Raw genomic sequence first — 15,170 nt, 5'->3', positions numbered from 1 at the left:
CTAGATGGATCATCCACTCGGCACTTCTGGCTGAAGATGTTTGCAAATGTTTCAGCCTTTTGCACTGTGTTGGGCTCCTCCATAATTGAGGAAGGGGATATTTGTAGAGCCTCCTCCTCCAGTCAGTTATTTAATTGTCCACCACCATTCATGACTGGGTATGACCGGACTGCAGAGCTTAGATCTGATCCATTATTTGTGGAATTGCTTAGCTCTATCACTTGCTGTTTATGTGGTTTGGCATGCATGTAGTCCTGTGTTGTAACTTCACCAGGTTGACACCTCATTTTTAGGTAAGTCTGGTGCTGCTCCTGGCATGCCCTCCTGCACTCTTCATTGAACTAGGGTTGACCCCCTGGTTTGATGATAATGGTAGAGTGGGGGATATGCCAGGCCATGAGGTTACAGATTGTGTTCGAGTACAATTTTGCTGCTGCTGGTGGCCCACAGTGCCTCATGGATGCCCAGTCTTTAGTTGCTAGATCTGTTCAACATCTATCCCATTTACCATAGTGGTAGTGCCACACAACACGATGAAGGGTATCCTCAAGGTGAAGATGGGACTTCGCCTCCACAAAGATGGCATGGTGGTCACTCCTACCGATACTGTCATGGACAGATGCATCTGTAGCAGGCAGATTGGTGAGGATGAGGTCAAGTATGTTTTTCTCTCTTTGGTTCCCTCACCACCTGTCACAGACCCAGTCTAGCAGCTATGTCCTTTAGGGAAGCAGTAGTGCTACCGAGCTACTCTTGGTGATGGACATTGAAGTCCCCCACTCAGAGTACATTCTCCACCCTTTGTACCCTCAGTGCTTCTTCCAAGTGGTGCTCAACATGGAGGATTACTGAATCATCAGCTGAGGTGGGGGGGGGGGTGGCACAGTATGTGGTATCAGCAGGAGGTTTACTTGCCCATGTTTGACCTGATGCTATAAGACTACATGGGGTCCAGACTTGATGTTAAGGACTCCCAGGGCAACTCCCTCCCGACTGTGCCGCCACCTCTGCTGGGTCTGCCTTGCCAGTGGGACAGGACATACCCAGAGATGTTGATGGGGGTGTCTGGGACATTATCTGTAAGGTATGTTCCTGTGAGGGTGATTATGTCAGTCAGTTGCTTGACTAGTCTGTGAGACAGCTTTCCCAACTTTTGACATTAGCCCCCAGATGTTAGTAAGGAGGACTTTGCAGGCCAACAGGGCTGAGTTTGCTGTTGTCGGGTAGTCCATCCAGTTCCATTCCTTTTAGGCTTTTTGGCGGTTTGCTACAACTGAGTGGCTTGCTTGGCCATTTCAGAGGGCACATGAGTCAACCATATTGCTGTGGGTCTGGAGTCACATGTAGGTCAGACCAGGTAAGAACAGCAGATTTCCTTCCCTAAAGGACATTAGTGAACCAGTTGGATTTTTCTGACATTCGACAATGGTTTCATGATATCATTAGACTTTTAATTAAAAGACTTTTTATTGAATTCAAATTTCACCGTCTGCCATATTGGGATTTGAACCTAGGTCTCCAGAGCATTACCCTGGATTTCTAGTCCAGCAACAAACCACTATACCACTGCCTTCCCATTCCTTCTCAGTGGGTTTGGTGTGGATTCAATGGGGTGCCCCCTAACTAATTCATTTTTAAATGGAGCAGCCAGGAGGCAGGGAAAGGTGTTGACACCTGAGGACCTCCAGCTCTCATCCAAATGCATCTTTAAGCATGATTTCCAGTCAGCTGGAAGCATTGGCTTCCCTAATGGTTCATAAGAAATGCCCATCCAGCGTGGCTCTGATCCATGGACCATGAAGGTCTCTGATTTCCATTTGGGCTAAATTGACAGAATTCAATCAGGATGAAGCTATTTTGGCCTCAGTGCCTATGCACTAGGAAGGCAATATGTGTGTGTTTGTGGTGGGTGGGGGGAATGACCAGAATTCCTGTTGTGAACCACTGCTTCTTTGCGGTATCAAAGGGCAAATAGTGCCCACAGAGCTGTATGTAAACATGTGCCAGCTCCTTCAGAGCCAAGAGGAACAGGCAACTCTGAACCCAGTTTTGGCATGAATGGGAACGAATTTCATTGCTCTGTCTAGTGAGATTTCTCATTGGAAGTGGCAGATGTTGCAGTTCAGGTTTTTCCCAACATTTTTGTCTTGGATTCATGGCAACAGGGTATTCTGGATCAGTACAGTGAGTCTGCTATGAATTGAAAGTTTTGTGCTTGTACATGCTGTTTATGGGTTTGTAGAGTGTGCTTAAATTCAAAATTAACCTGGAGGTTGATGGTGGGGATTGGGGATGTCCATGCTTCTCTGTGCCTTATGAGGGCAGGAAATACACTCGTAGACCAGTACTCAAATTTGTTTTGTGTGTAAGCATATGTTATTGTGTCAGACTAATATTTAACTAGTCAAGAAAAATACTGTGGATTTTGGAAATTTGTAATGAAAATGCTGGAAATACACAATAGGTCAGTCAGCATCTTGTGGAGAGCAAAGCGGATTCTGATGAGGGTCATCGACCTGAAACATTAACTGTTTCTCTCTCCAGATGCTGCCTGACCAGCTGAGTGTTTCTTGCATTTTTTGGTTTGATCCTAGTTTTCATGACTACTTTGAGGTGCACCTGTGTCAAATTCACTGTTCTGGATGCATAGTCACACTTGTCCTCATAACACTTTCAGATATGATGCTCAGCCAGCTGTGAATCTTAGTTTGGTCACTGATTCTCTGGCTTTACAGCCAATTTAGTACTTTTGAGTTTCAATCACTGGTGTAATGTAGAAGTCTCTCAAATAGCAGTGAGAAGAAGACCAGTTAATGTTTTAATGATGTTGGCTGAGGGATAAATGTTGCCCAGGGCACTGGGGAGAACTTCTTTGGCCTTCAAATAATGTCAGTGAATCTTATTACGTCCAACTGAAGAGGGCTGATGGGACCTTAATTTAATATCTCAACCAAAAGATGGCACTTCTAAATGCACAGCACCCACTCAGTACTACATTGGGAGTGTCAGCCTGGATTATGTGGTCAAATCTTTCAGGTGGGGCACGAACCCACAACCGTCTGTCACTGACATGAGAGTGCTTCAGCTGAACATTCCAAAGTATTCCAGCCACCTAGCAATTTTGTTATAGCGTAAATGCATTTTCCTACTTGATTTCAAGGCCCTTGTTCAGAAACAAATATAGACAGATATTTCCATTGATGTGTTTTTGGGCAGTCAGTTTGTGTATCAGTTGTAGGATCCTTCCAGAGGCACAAGTGGCTGAAGCCAACTTTTAATATTTGATTTTTCCTGTTTTGCATTGCAGAATTAAAATACAGAAATCTACTTATTAAAAAATAAAGGCTTGTGTTTATACTTTTTCTTCCGGTGGGTACCTGTGCCTGAACTGGGCAGTGCTTAACAGCTGGTCTGTGTTGGTTTTATAGGTCTGGATGGACTGTCAGAACGTTGTGCTCAGTACAAAAAGGATGGAGCAGACTTTGCAAAGTGGCGTTGTGTCTTGAAGATCAGTGACACAACTCCATCCTCCCTTGCTATCACTGAGAATGCTAATGTCCTGGCACGTTACGCCAGTATCTGCCAGCAGGTAAAGTGGAACCGTGTGCCAATGTCTTAATGCAGATGGTGGTTATAGAATCTGTTTGCAGTTGCCACCACACTAGCCTTATGTGAAGTTTCAGTCTCCTTTCACCATGCAGACACCACAGTAAATGAGTAGCGCAGGTCACCCACAAGCTCTGTTGGTAAGGTATACCTAGTTTGTGTGGTTGCGGGGGGTGCGTGAAAGAAACCCTGCAAATTGGGAAGACTCATGCTTTGTCCTGAATGAACCCACCTCAGTCAGAGTCGTTAAAGAAATGAACAACACATTCTCACACTTCTGCGTGAGGAAGGGGAAAATCAGCACTCCCAATCACTATCCAGTGATGCTGTTGAAAAGTCTGCTCTGTCCACTTGTCTGAACCAGGCTGGTCTGTGACCCCTTCAATTACTGATTAGTATGCCAAATTCCTAACAAGGCTCACAGGTGAAGATTGGCCACTTGTGAAGAGTACTGGAATGTGTTCGTACCACAAACATTGGTAGCTTCAGAAGAGGAAGGGATAAAATGGGGAGAGGGATTGGATTGCCCTGGATTTTGGATTTTCCTCGAGCCAGAAGACAGTCTTAGTAGGCCATTTAGGACCGAGATGAGAAGGAATATCTTCACTTAGAGGATGGTGAATCTTTGGAATTCGCTGCTCCAGAGGGCTGTGGAAGCTCAGTCGTCGAGCATGTTCAAGACTAAGATCGATAGATTTTTACATATTAAAAACATCAAGGGATACAAGGATAGTGCAGGAAAATGGTGTTTTAAGTAGATGATCAGCCACGTCTCATTGAATGTCAGTGAGCTCAAAGGGCTGAATGGCCTACTTCTGTTTATGTTCACTGTTGTAATGAGATGAAGGCTGTGAAAACCGACAATTCAGCAGTGTCCATCAAGGTGTTGGGAGGCAAGATAGTACAGTTAATGGGGAAAGTTCCACTAATGAGCAGTTTGGAGGTTTTGATTTCTAGAGAGGTGGGGCTCTGGATCTCTGCATGTCTTCACCATTTTTCCTCCTTGTGTTCTAGAATGGCATTGTTCCCATTGTGGAGCCTGAGATCCTTCCTGATGGCGACCATGATCTGAAGCGATGCCAGTATGTCACAGAAAAGGTTGGTTGGAGAAAAAAAAACTTTGATTTAGTGTCTTTCAAAAACTTTGTCTAAAGTGGTTTCTGGTCAATGAAGTACTTTCAAATGTTGTCACCGTTGTATTGTAAATAACTGGTCAATCAAAATCAAATATTATTGGCTCTAGAGCCAGAGACTGACCCACCATGGTGACCGCAGGTAAAAATGGAGCTTGCAAATTAGAAGACAAATGAAGTGCAAAACTGATTAGTGTAAAAATGACAGAAAATAGTGTAATTGAAGAATAAAATTAATGGAACAAAATAAATGCGAGCAAACTCTTGAGAGAACACATTACTGTTGATGTATACATACTGGGCCGAGGCAATTAAAGCTAACCCAATGGTGGGTATGGCTAACCAGTCATAGGCAATGAAGCGAAACAGACTAATTCTAATGGGGTTGCACTTGGAGGAGCAATGTCAGAGTAACAATCAGTCATTGTTTCTGCAATTTTCCAGGTGGAATAGGAACATAAGAACTAGGAGCAGGAGTAGGCAATTCAGCCCCTCGAGCCTGCCCTGCCATTCATTACGATCATGGCTGATCTCATTTTGGCCTCAACTCCAATTTCTCGCCCTCTCCCCAAAAACTTTCAACACATTACTAATTAAAAATCTGTCTATCTCCTCAAATTTATTCAGTGTCCCAGCATCCACTGCACTCTGAGGTAGTGAATTCCACAGATTCATGACCCTTTGAAAAAAGTAATTCCTCCTCATCTCTGATTTAAATCTACCACGCCTTAGCCTAAAGCAGGCAAAAATGACCAATTGATGAGGCTATGCCCTGTTCCTCAGGGACACCCTAGGGAAAAAAGTCCAATGCCATTTTGAGTTATGCCTGATTTTTTTTTTGTGATCGATGCAGTAAGTTTATGTCTGATTTTTCAGGCACCCAATTTGGCTGCCTAAAATGGACATTAGGCTCCTAACATTTGTTAATGGGAGGCCAAATGGATGTCTTAGCCACTTTGGGTCCCCTCTGAAAAATTAGTCTGCACAAGTGAACCAGCTGTTGGGCTTCTCCCAGTGTGGACACAACCTAGGAATCGGCTAACATCAAGAATGCTAGTTCAATTTCTTTTTAAATTCATCTTCAGCCAGGTGGACCAAGAGAACTCCTCCCAGCACCACTGCTAGCCACAGTTGCACCCACCCCTCACCTGAGGCAAACTGCATGAAATTCATGTGCTGTTGAGGGAGCTGCCTGTATTACTTGCCTAAATTATTATAACAAGGCTTCATTTCAGGCCAGTCTTGGGCCTTCTTATTGGGGCACACGTTGTGAGGGCAACTCTAATTCACAACCTGAAAATGAACTCAGACAAATTCCTACCTATTAATCCCTACATAGAGAACTGGGTTGTGAAAACAGAGAAGCATTTCTCTGTACTGGACGCTTGTGAATTATAAAATGTTTACTTTTTGTGTTTTCAGGTGTTGGGGGCAGTCTACAAGGCCCTAAGTGATCACCACATTTATCTGGAGGGCACTTTGTTAAAGCCCAACATGGTGACTGCAGGCCATGCCTGCCCCACCAAGTACAGCCCAGAGGAGGTTGCCACCTCCACAGTTACTGCGTTGCGACGCACCGTCCCACCTGCTGTCCCAGGTATGTGGATCCTGGTTGAAGGGTTTCCTTGGTGAGCTTGGTACTCATTGTGAGCTGCATAATATTAATGGGAAACAGAGAATGTTTGTAGTTTCATTGAGTGATCTTGGGGCATAAATTACTATTTTTCGTTTTTCTCACAAACCTCCCTCTTAAATTATTGCCTCCCGCATGTAGTAATGTTAGTTATATTGTGGAGTGCAATGATGTTGAAATGCTTGAAGACATGATACAAATCAGAGAACTGGTATTTACCCTTAATGGCATGGAAGATGGTCATTGTGGATCACACCATGTTCCTGGCAGCCAGCTGACACAAACAGTACTTAGGTGACTGAAGGGATCAACATGTTCAGGACAGAAAGTTAACAGAAAAATAATGCCCTCACCCTAACATTGTGTCACTACAGCATGCTTACTAAGGAGGTTAAGGATAGTATTAAATTTTAAAAAAGTCTTATAATATTGCAAAGAATAATGGAAGTCTGAGGATTGGGAGTATTTCAGAAACCAGCAAAGGGCCATCAAAAAGTGATACTAAGGGGAAAAAATAGATTACGAGAGTAAACTAGCCAGGAATATAAAAACCGATTGGAAGAACTTTTATAAGAATATAAAAAGGAGGACAGTGGCTAAAGTAAATGTTGATCTCTTAGAAGCAGAGTCAAGAGAAATTATCATGGGGAATGAGGAAATGGTAGAAACAAAATATTTTGTGCCCATCTTCACAGTAGAAATAGAGGTAACCTAGGGGCTAATAAGGGTAAGGGAGTTAATAGCAGCAGAGGGAATAAGTATTGGAAATACTCAACGCACTAAAATCCAACAAACCCCCAGGACCTGATGGCATACAGCCTAGGGTTCTAAAAGAGATAGCTGCAGAAATAATGGATGTGCTGGCTATGATTTTCCAAAATTTCCTAGATTCTAGAATGATCCCAGCAGATTGGAAGTTGGCAAATGTAACATTACTATTCAAGAAAGGAACTGCTGGAATCTATTATTAAGGAAGTCTTAATGCACTTAGAAAATCATAGTATGATCACACAAAATCAACGTGGTTTTACTAAAGGGAAATCGTGTTTGACAAATTTATTAGCATTTTTGGAGAATGCAACTAGTAAGGGGAACCTCCAGATGTAGTATACTTTGATTTCCAAAAGACATTTCATAAGGTGCCACATGAAAGTTAAGGGCTCATGGAGTTGGGGTGATATATTAGCATGGAAAGAGATTGGTTAACAGACAGGAAGCAGAGAGTAGGGATAAATGGCACATTCTAAGTTGGCAGACTGTGACTAGTAGAGTGTTGCGAGACCTCAGCTATTTACAATCTATAATAATGATTGAGATAAGATGGGGAGTAGTGTATCAAAGATTGTTGATAATAAAGCTAAGTGGGATTGCAAGTTGTGAGGAGGACATAGGCTGCAAAGAGGTATAGACAGGTTAAGTGAATTGGCAACAAGGTAGCAGATGGAGTATAATGTGGGTAGGTATGAGGTTATTCACTTCAGTCATAATAGAAAAGCAGAATATTCTTTAGAAGGTATGAAACTTGATTTTCAGAAAGACTTGGCTGTACTTGTACAAGGAACACAGCATGCAAGTACAGCAAGTTTATTAGAAAAGCAGTTGGCATGTTGGCCTTTATTGCAAAGAATTGGAGTACAAGAATAAAGAAGTCTTGCTTCGATCGTTTGGGGCTTTAGTGAGACCACACCTAGAATACTGTGTGCAGTTTTGCCTTCCATGTTTAAGGAACGATGTACTTGCATTGGAGACAGCTCACTACATTTGTCCCTGGGATGAGAGGTTTGTCCTATGAAGAGAGATTGAATAAATTGGGTGTATATTCTCTGGAGTTTAGAAGAATGACAGCTGATTTCATTGAAACATTCAAGATTATGAAGGGGCTCGACAGGGTAGATAGTGAGACATTGATTCCCCTGGCTGGGGAATCTAGAACAAGGGGGCACAGTTCTGGGATAAGGGGCTGATCATTTAGGACTGAGATAAAGAGAAATTTCTTCATTCAAAGGGTTGTGAATTCCAAAAATTCATTACCCCAGAGGGTTGTGGATGTAACATTATTAAATATATTCAAGTCTTACAGGGAGAGACAGATTTTTGGTGTCTCAAGGAATCAAGAGATATGGGGAGTGGGCAGGAAAGTGCAGTTGCTGCCTAACAGCAGCCAGGATCATAATGGATGGCGGACCAGGCTCAACAGGCTGTATGGCCTATTGCTGATCCTATTTCAAATGTTCATATACTGGATAGATTACATTTTTTATTCATTTTAAAGATGTACAGGCTAATAGTCGTTTGGTAGTACAGAACTTGAGTACTGTTGTAAAAGATATTTTGTTAAAGCTTTTTGTCTTGCACTCATCAGGACAATTGCAAGAATACCAATGTCGGGAAGCAACAACTTTATACTGTATGAGAAGACAGTGCCGATTGTTTGGCAAGTGGACACTGATAGAGGCATTGCCATGAAGAATGCACCAGTTAATGTTGACTGACAGTTAATTGTCGAGCATTGTTTGAAATTTTAATCTAGGCAGCTTGACTCTTGATTGGTCAAGGCATTGCCCTGAGGAATGAACCAGTGAATGACTGCACCTGTTTCAGCTAAACAAAATAAGTGACAATATGTGTACATGTTCTCTGTCTGCAAAGAACAGGGCCCTGTGTATTTATATGTAGTTCCAATATATGCAAAAGCACCACACTGTGAGGCCGACTGACAATCTTAAAATGGTTGCCAGTATAATTCTTAGCAGCACAGAGGATTATTTAGCAAATATCATCCAATTGCGGAATCACATCTAATGTTGGACACTTTTGAGTTTTGCAAGCACGTGCTGGTTGAGTACGGTCTGTACCTTGCCCGTTATGAACAGTGGAAGGGACATGCTGTTTGATACGATCTACCAGTGATTGGGATGTATGGCCTACATCACACTAGTACTGAAATTCATATACCACATTAATCATTTCTGTGATAGGCAGAATGTCTTTTTAGCTTGAAGACAGCACCCTGTTAGTGGCAAATACCACTTGTTTTGCTACTGCATAGTAGCAACATGAAACAGTTAGCTTCACCTGTTGCCCAAATTTTTGACATACCTTGCCCTTCTAGGGTAATCTGAGATGGACTGGGCACTTCTCAGGGCCAAAAGTGATATACGGCAAGAAATTATCTGATCATGATAGCCATTATCCCACAGGATGTCTTTGACATGTCCTATTTCAGCATCAGACTTGCATGGTGAGCAAATGGCTTGGGCCCTATTTACAAGGTTGACAATAAAGGCAATGTTATAGCGATTGGAACCGTAAGAATCCCAATGCGTATATTGACTCATGAAGGCTTGCGGTAGACCATGGTAGAGAGCCCACTGGCAGACTTCTCAACTAGTTCGTCAAGGAAAGGGAGTTCATTTGACTGCTCCTTTTCAAAGGTGAATTTGAGCACAGAGTGGAGCACATTAAGACATGTAAGGAAATTATTATATGCTGCTACAGATTTAAATATAGCAAACGTATCATCCACATATCGGAAATATGCAAGCAGTAGAAGGTTGGGTGTCATTCCATTGAAGACCCATTTCTTATGGAACCCAACAAAGATGTTTGCAAGAGCTGGGCCTAGAGGGGATCCCATGGCAACAGCATCTATTTGGGCATACATGGTGCTGTTAATCACAATCTTTACAGTGAAGAAGGAGACCATTAGGCCCATAGATAAAAACAAAAAACTGCGGATGCTGGAAATCCAAAACAAAAACAGAATTACCTGGAAAAACTCAGCAGGTCTGGCAGCATCAGCAGAGAAGAAAAGAGTTGACGTTTCGAGTCCTCATGACCCTTCAACAGAACTGAACCAGTTCTGTTGAAGGGTCATGAGGACTCGAAACGTCGACCATTAGGCCCATTGAGTCCGCACTGCCTAAATGGTTGGGTGAGTTGTTACAACTAGTTTTGAACAAGTTTTCCAGATAAATGGTGAAGGATTCCTTCCCATTTACGAAGACCATACAGGACTTGCATATCAATAGCAAAGCTGTGTCCATGTGCTCATTTGACATTATTCATCAGTGTTCCACTTAAGGAAGCCATAGATATTTGCGCTGCAGCACTATATCATGGTGATCTAGGTCTGCCACCATTGTGTGAATCAGTATTCATTGAGCTTATGAACATGGCAACTTGAGTTGAGTTCAGCTTTAACGACACCATGTATGCCCAAATAGATGGTGTTGTTATGGGATCCCCTCTAGGCCCAGCTCTCTCAAACATCTTTTTTGGGTTCTTTGATAGAATCACACCTAACATCCTACCACTTGCATATTTCCAACATGTGGATGATACATTTGTTATATTTAAATCTGTAGCAGCGTGTAATCGTTTCCTTACATGTCTTAATAGGCTTCATTCTGCACTCAAATTCACCTTTGAAATGGAGCAGTTAAATGAACTCCCTTGACATACCAATTGAAAAATCTGCCAGGGGATTCTCTACCACAGTCTACCACAAGCCTACCTTCATTGGTCAATATGTGCATTGGGATTCTTACAGTTCCACGTGCTATAAGATTGGCTTTATTGGCAACCTTGTAAATTGGGCCCAAGCCATTTGCTCACCATGCAAGCTTGATGCTGTAATAAGGCGTGTCAAAGACATCCTGCAGGATAATGGCTATCCTGTTCAGATCATTTTGTGCTATATATTGTGCAAACCCATGAACGGGCCTAAGGCCGTCACTTTCGACCTGAAAATTGCCCAGTCTACTTTAGATTACCCTGGAAGGGCAAAGTATCTCAAATATTTGAGATGAAGCTAGCTGTTTCACACTGCTACACGAGTGGTATTCACCACAAACAGGATGCTGCCGTCAAACCAAAAAGACGTTCTGCCTATCACGCAAATAAGTGGTATATGAATTTCAGTACTAGTATGATGCTAGGTATGTAGGCCGTACGTCCCAAAAACTGGTGGATCATATCAAACACTGTTTGAAACGGGCAAGGTACAGGTCGTATCCAACCGGCCCGTGTTTGCAAAACTCAGTGTCCAACATTAGATGTGATTCCGCGATTGGACAATATTTGCTAAATAGTCTTCAGTGAGCAAAGAATTACGCTGACAACCAATTTAAGATTGTCAGTCGGGCTCGCAGTGTGGGGCATTTGTGTGTACTGCAAATTACATATACACAGGATCCTGTTCTCTGCAGACAGAACACGTACACTGCGCCTGTTTCAGCTAAACAAAATAAGTGATAGACTCTTGGTGCATTGATCAAGACATGCCCTGCGGAATCTGAGTCAAGCTGTCTGGTTTAAAATTTCAAACAATGCTTGGCAATTAACTATCAGTCAACATTAACTGGTGCATTTTCCATGATAACGCCTCTACCAATCAGTGTCCATTTGCCAACCATTCAGCACTGTCTTTCTCATACAGTATAACATTGCTTCTTCTGATATTGGTATTCTTGTGATTGTCCTGATGAGTGCAAGTGAAAGCTTCGACGAAATGTCTTTTTTCGGCAATATCATCCGCAGACTAGTAGAAACATTTGAGATATATGAATATCATGGGGCTGTGATGTTAATGTATTAATAGCCTCCTATTGCACTCCACTCTCAAAAGTCATCACGAGCATTTTAAATTGATGCACAGAGCCCCTTCAACCTCATAGCCATATTATAAATCGCATAAGACAAACATATTATCTATGCGCTGCAGTTTCTGACTATCTTGTTTTCTGCTTTTCCCCCAGGAGTCACTTTCTTGTCTGGAGGCCAGAGCGAGGAGGAAGCCACCATCCACCTCAATGCCATCAACAAATGTCCACTGCCAAAACCGTGGGCGCTGACCTTCTCATATGGCCGAGCTCTACAGGCCTCTGCACTAAATGCCTGGCGCGGGGAGCAGGACAACTTGCAGGCAGCACAAGATGAATTCATGAAGCGTGCTGAGGTAATAATGGTTCCTTTCTCATCTCCAGGGCTATACTTGAGGGGGTGATTATAAAGCCATGTCAATGGTTCCACAATGGATCAGTGGGCACATACAAGCATGCGAATTAGGAGTGGGAGTAGGCCACTAGGCCCTTCGAGCATGGCTCGACCATTCAATAAGATAATGGCTGATCAGATTGTAATCTCAACTCCACATTCCTGCCTACCCTCGACAACCTTTCACCCCCTTGCTTATCAAAAATCTATCTGCCTCTGCCTTAAAAATATTCAAATTCTGATTCCATCGCCTTTTGAGGAAGAAAGTTCCAAAGACACTCAACCCTCTGAAAAAGACTTCTTCCCACCTGTCTTAAAAGGGCAACTTAACTCATTTTTAAACAGTGGCCCCTAGTACTAGATTCTCTCAAGAGGAAACTATCTCTCCACATCAACCCAGTCAAGACCTATCTTTTATGTTTCAATCAAATCGCCTCTTCTTCTTCTAAACTCCACTGGACACAAGTCTAGCCTGTCCAACTTTTCCTCATAAGACAACCTGTCCAATCCAGGTTTTTTTTTATTCATTCATGGGCTGTGGGCATCGCTGGCTAGGCCAGCATTTATTGTCCATCCCTAATTGCTCTTGAAGGTGGTGGTGAGCTGCATTCTTGAACCACTGCAGTTGATGTGGTGTAGATACACCCACAGTGCTGTTAGGGAGGGAGTTCCAAGATTTTCACCCAGTGACAGTGAAGGAATGGCAATATAGTTCCAAGTCAGGATGGTGTGTGACTTGGAGGGGAACTTGCAGGTGGGGATGTTCCCATGTATCTGCTGCCCGTGTCCATCTAGGTGGTAGGGGTCATGAGTTTGGATGGCGCTACCTAAGGAGGCTTGGTGAGTTCATGCAGTGCATCTTGCAGATGGTACACATTGCTGCCAGTCAGTGGTGGAGGGAGTGAATATTTGTGAATGGGGTGCCACTTGAGCAGGCTGCTTTGTCCTAGACGGGGTCAAGTTTCTTGTTGGAGCTGCACTCATCCAGGCAAATGAATCGTAATCTATCATACTCCTGACTTGTGCCTTGTAGATGATGGACAAGCTTTGGGAAGTCAGGAGGTGAGTTACTCATTGCAGGATTTCTAGCCCCTGTTCTGCTCTTGTAGCCACAGTATTTATACGGCTGAGCCAGTTCAGTTTCGGGTCAATGGTAACCCCCAGGATGTCGATTAGTGGGGTATTCAGTGACGGTAATGCCATTGAATGACATGGGGTGAAGATTGGATTTTCTCTTGCTGGAAATGGTCATTATTCGCCACTTGTGTGGCATGAATGTTACTTCCCACTTGTCAGCCCAAGCCTGGATATTGTCCAGGTGTTGCTGTTTTTGGACATGGACTGCTTCAGTACCTGAGGAGTTGCGAATGGTGCTGAACATTGTGCAATCATCTGCAAACGTCCCCACTTCTGATCTTATGATGGAAAGAAGGTTATTCATGAAGCAGCTGAAGATGGTTGGGCCTGGGACACTACCCTGAGGAACTCCTGCATCTTTTGCAGTTTAGTAAACCTTCTTTGAACTGCTTCCAATGCATTTACATCCTTCTTTAAGTAAGGAGACTAATACTGTACCCAGTACTCCAGATGATTAACCTTCAACAACCAGAACCATCTTCCTTTGTGCTACGTATGACTCTAACCAGTGGAGAGTTTTCCCCTGATTTCCATTGACTTGCTAGGGCTGCTTGATGCCACACTTGGTGAAATACTGCCTTGATGTCAAGGGCAGTCACTCCCCTCAGTTGCTCTTTCGTCCATGTTTGAACTAAGGCTGTAATGAGGTCAGGAGCTGAATGGCCATGCCATAACCTAAACTTAATGTCAGTGAGCAGACTATTGCTAAGCAAGTGCCGCCTAATAGCACAATTAATGACCTATGGCGGTATTTGACTGGGTTAGATGTGTCCTGCTTTTTGTGTACAGGACATATCTGGGAAATTTTCCACATTACCGCGTAGATGCCAGTATTGTAGCTGTACTGGAACAGCTTGGCTATGGGCACGGCAAGTTCTAGAGCACAAGTCCTCAGTACTATTGCCGGAATATTGTCAGGGCGCATTGACTTTGTAGCATCCGATGTCTTCAGCTGTTTCTTGATATCACGTGGAGTGACTTGAATTGGCTGAAGACTGGCACCTGTGATGCTGGGGACTTCTGGAGGAGGCCAAGATGGATCACTCACTCAGCGCTTCTGGCTGACGATTGCTGCAAATGCTTCGGCTTTATCTTTTGCAGTTTAGTAAACCTTCTCTGAACTGCTTCCAATGCATTTACATCCTTCCTTAAATAAGGAGACCAATACTGTATCCAGTACTCCAGATGTAATCTCACCAATGCCCTGTATAACTGAACATAACCTCCCTACTTTTGTATTCAGTTCCTCTTTAATTAAATAACATTCTATTAGCTTTCCTAATTACTTGCTGTACCTGCATACTAGCCTTTTGTGATTCATGCATTAGGACCCCTGGATCCCCCTGCATCCTGGAGCTCTGTAATCTCACACCATTTAGATATTGTGCTTATTTTTTATTCTTCCTGCCAAAATGGACAATTTCACATTTTTGCACGTTATACTCCATTTGCCAGGTCTTTGCCCACTCATTTAACCTATATTTTTTTTGTAGCCTCCTTGTGTCCTCATGATGCCTTTATCCTACCTATACATAGTCTTTTGTGTTGAAGCTCTTCGTTGTATGTGTTGGTACAATTGGCCTCAGTGCTTGTGGGATAGAGGTTTTGAGGTGGGTGGGGAAAGCAACTGGGGACTCCACCTCTGATTACTATACAGTGAACAA

At 43.1% G+C, this 15,170-nt stretch overlaps 1 protein-coding gene across 1 annotated transcript in view; it reads left to right on the top strand.

Moving 5' to 3' along the window:
• Nucleotides 1-15,170, top strand: part of aldocb (aldolase C, fructose-bisphosphate, b) — a 34,779-nt gene that overhangs the window by 16,632 nt on the left and 2,977 nt on the right. Inside the window, exons 5-8 of the mRNA XM_041198352.1 lie at nt 3,429-3,589; nt 4,621-4,704; nt 6,162-6,336; nt 12,132-12,331. Coding sequence (XP_041054286.1) covers nt 3,429-3,589; nt 4,621-4,704; nt 6,162-6,336; nt 12,132-12,331 — 620 coding nt within the window. The remainder of the gene's footprint in view (nt 1-3,428; nt 3,590-4,620; nt 4,705-6,161; nt 6,337-12,131; nt 12,332-15,170) is intronic.

The sequence above is a fragment of the Carcharodon carcharias genome, chromosome 10 (genome assembly GCF_017639515.1).
Source record: "Carcharodon carcharias isolate sCarCar2 chromosome 10, sCarCar2.pri, whole genome shotgun sequence".
Lineage (NCBI taxonomy): Eukaryota > Metazoa > Chordata > Chondrichthyes > Lamniformes > Lamnidae > Carcharodon > Carcharodon carcharias.
The sequence above is the reverse complement of the archived record's forward strand: the minus strand, read 5'-3'. Positions and strand labels throughout refer to the sequence as shown.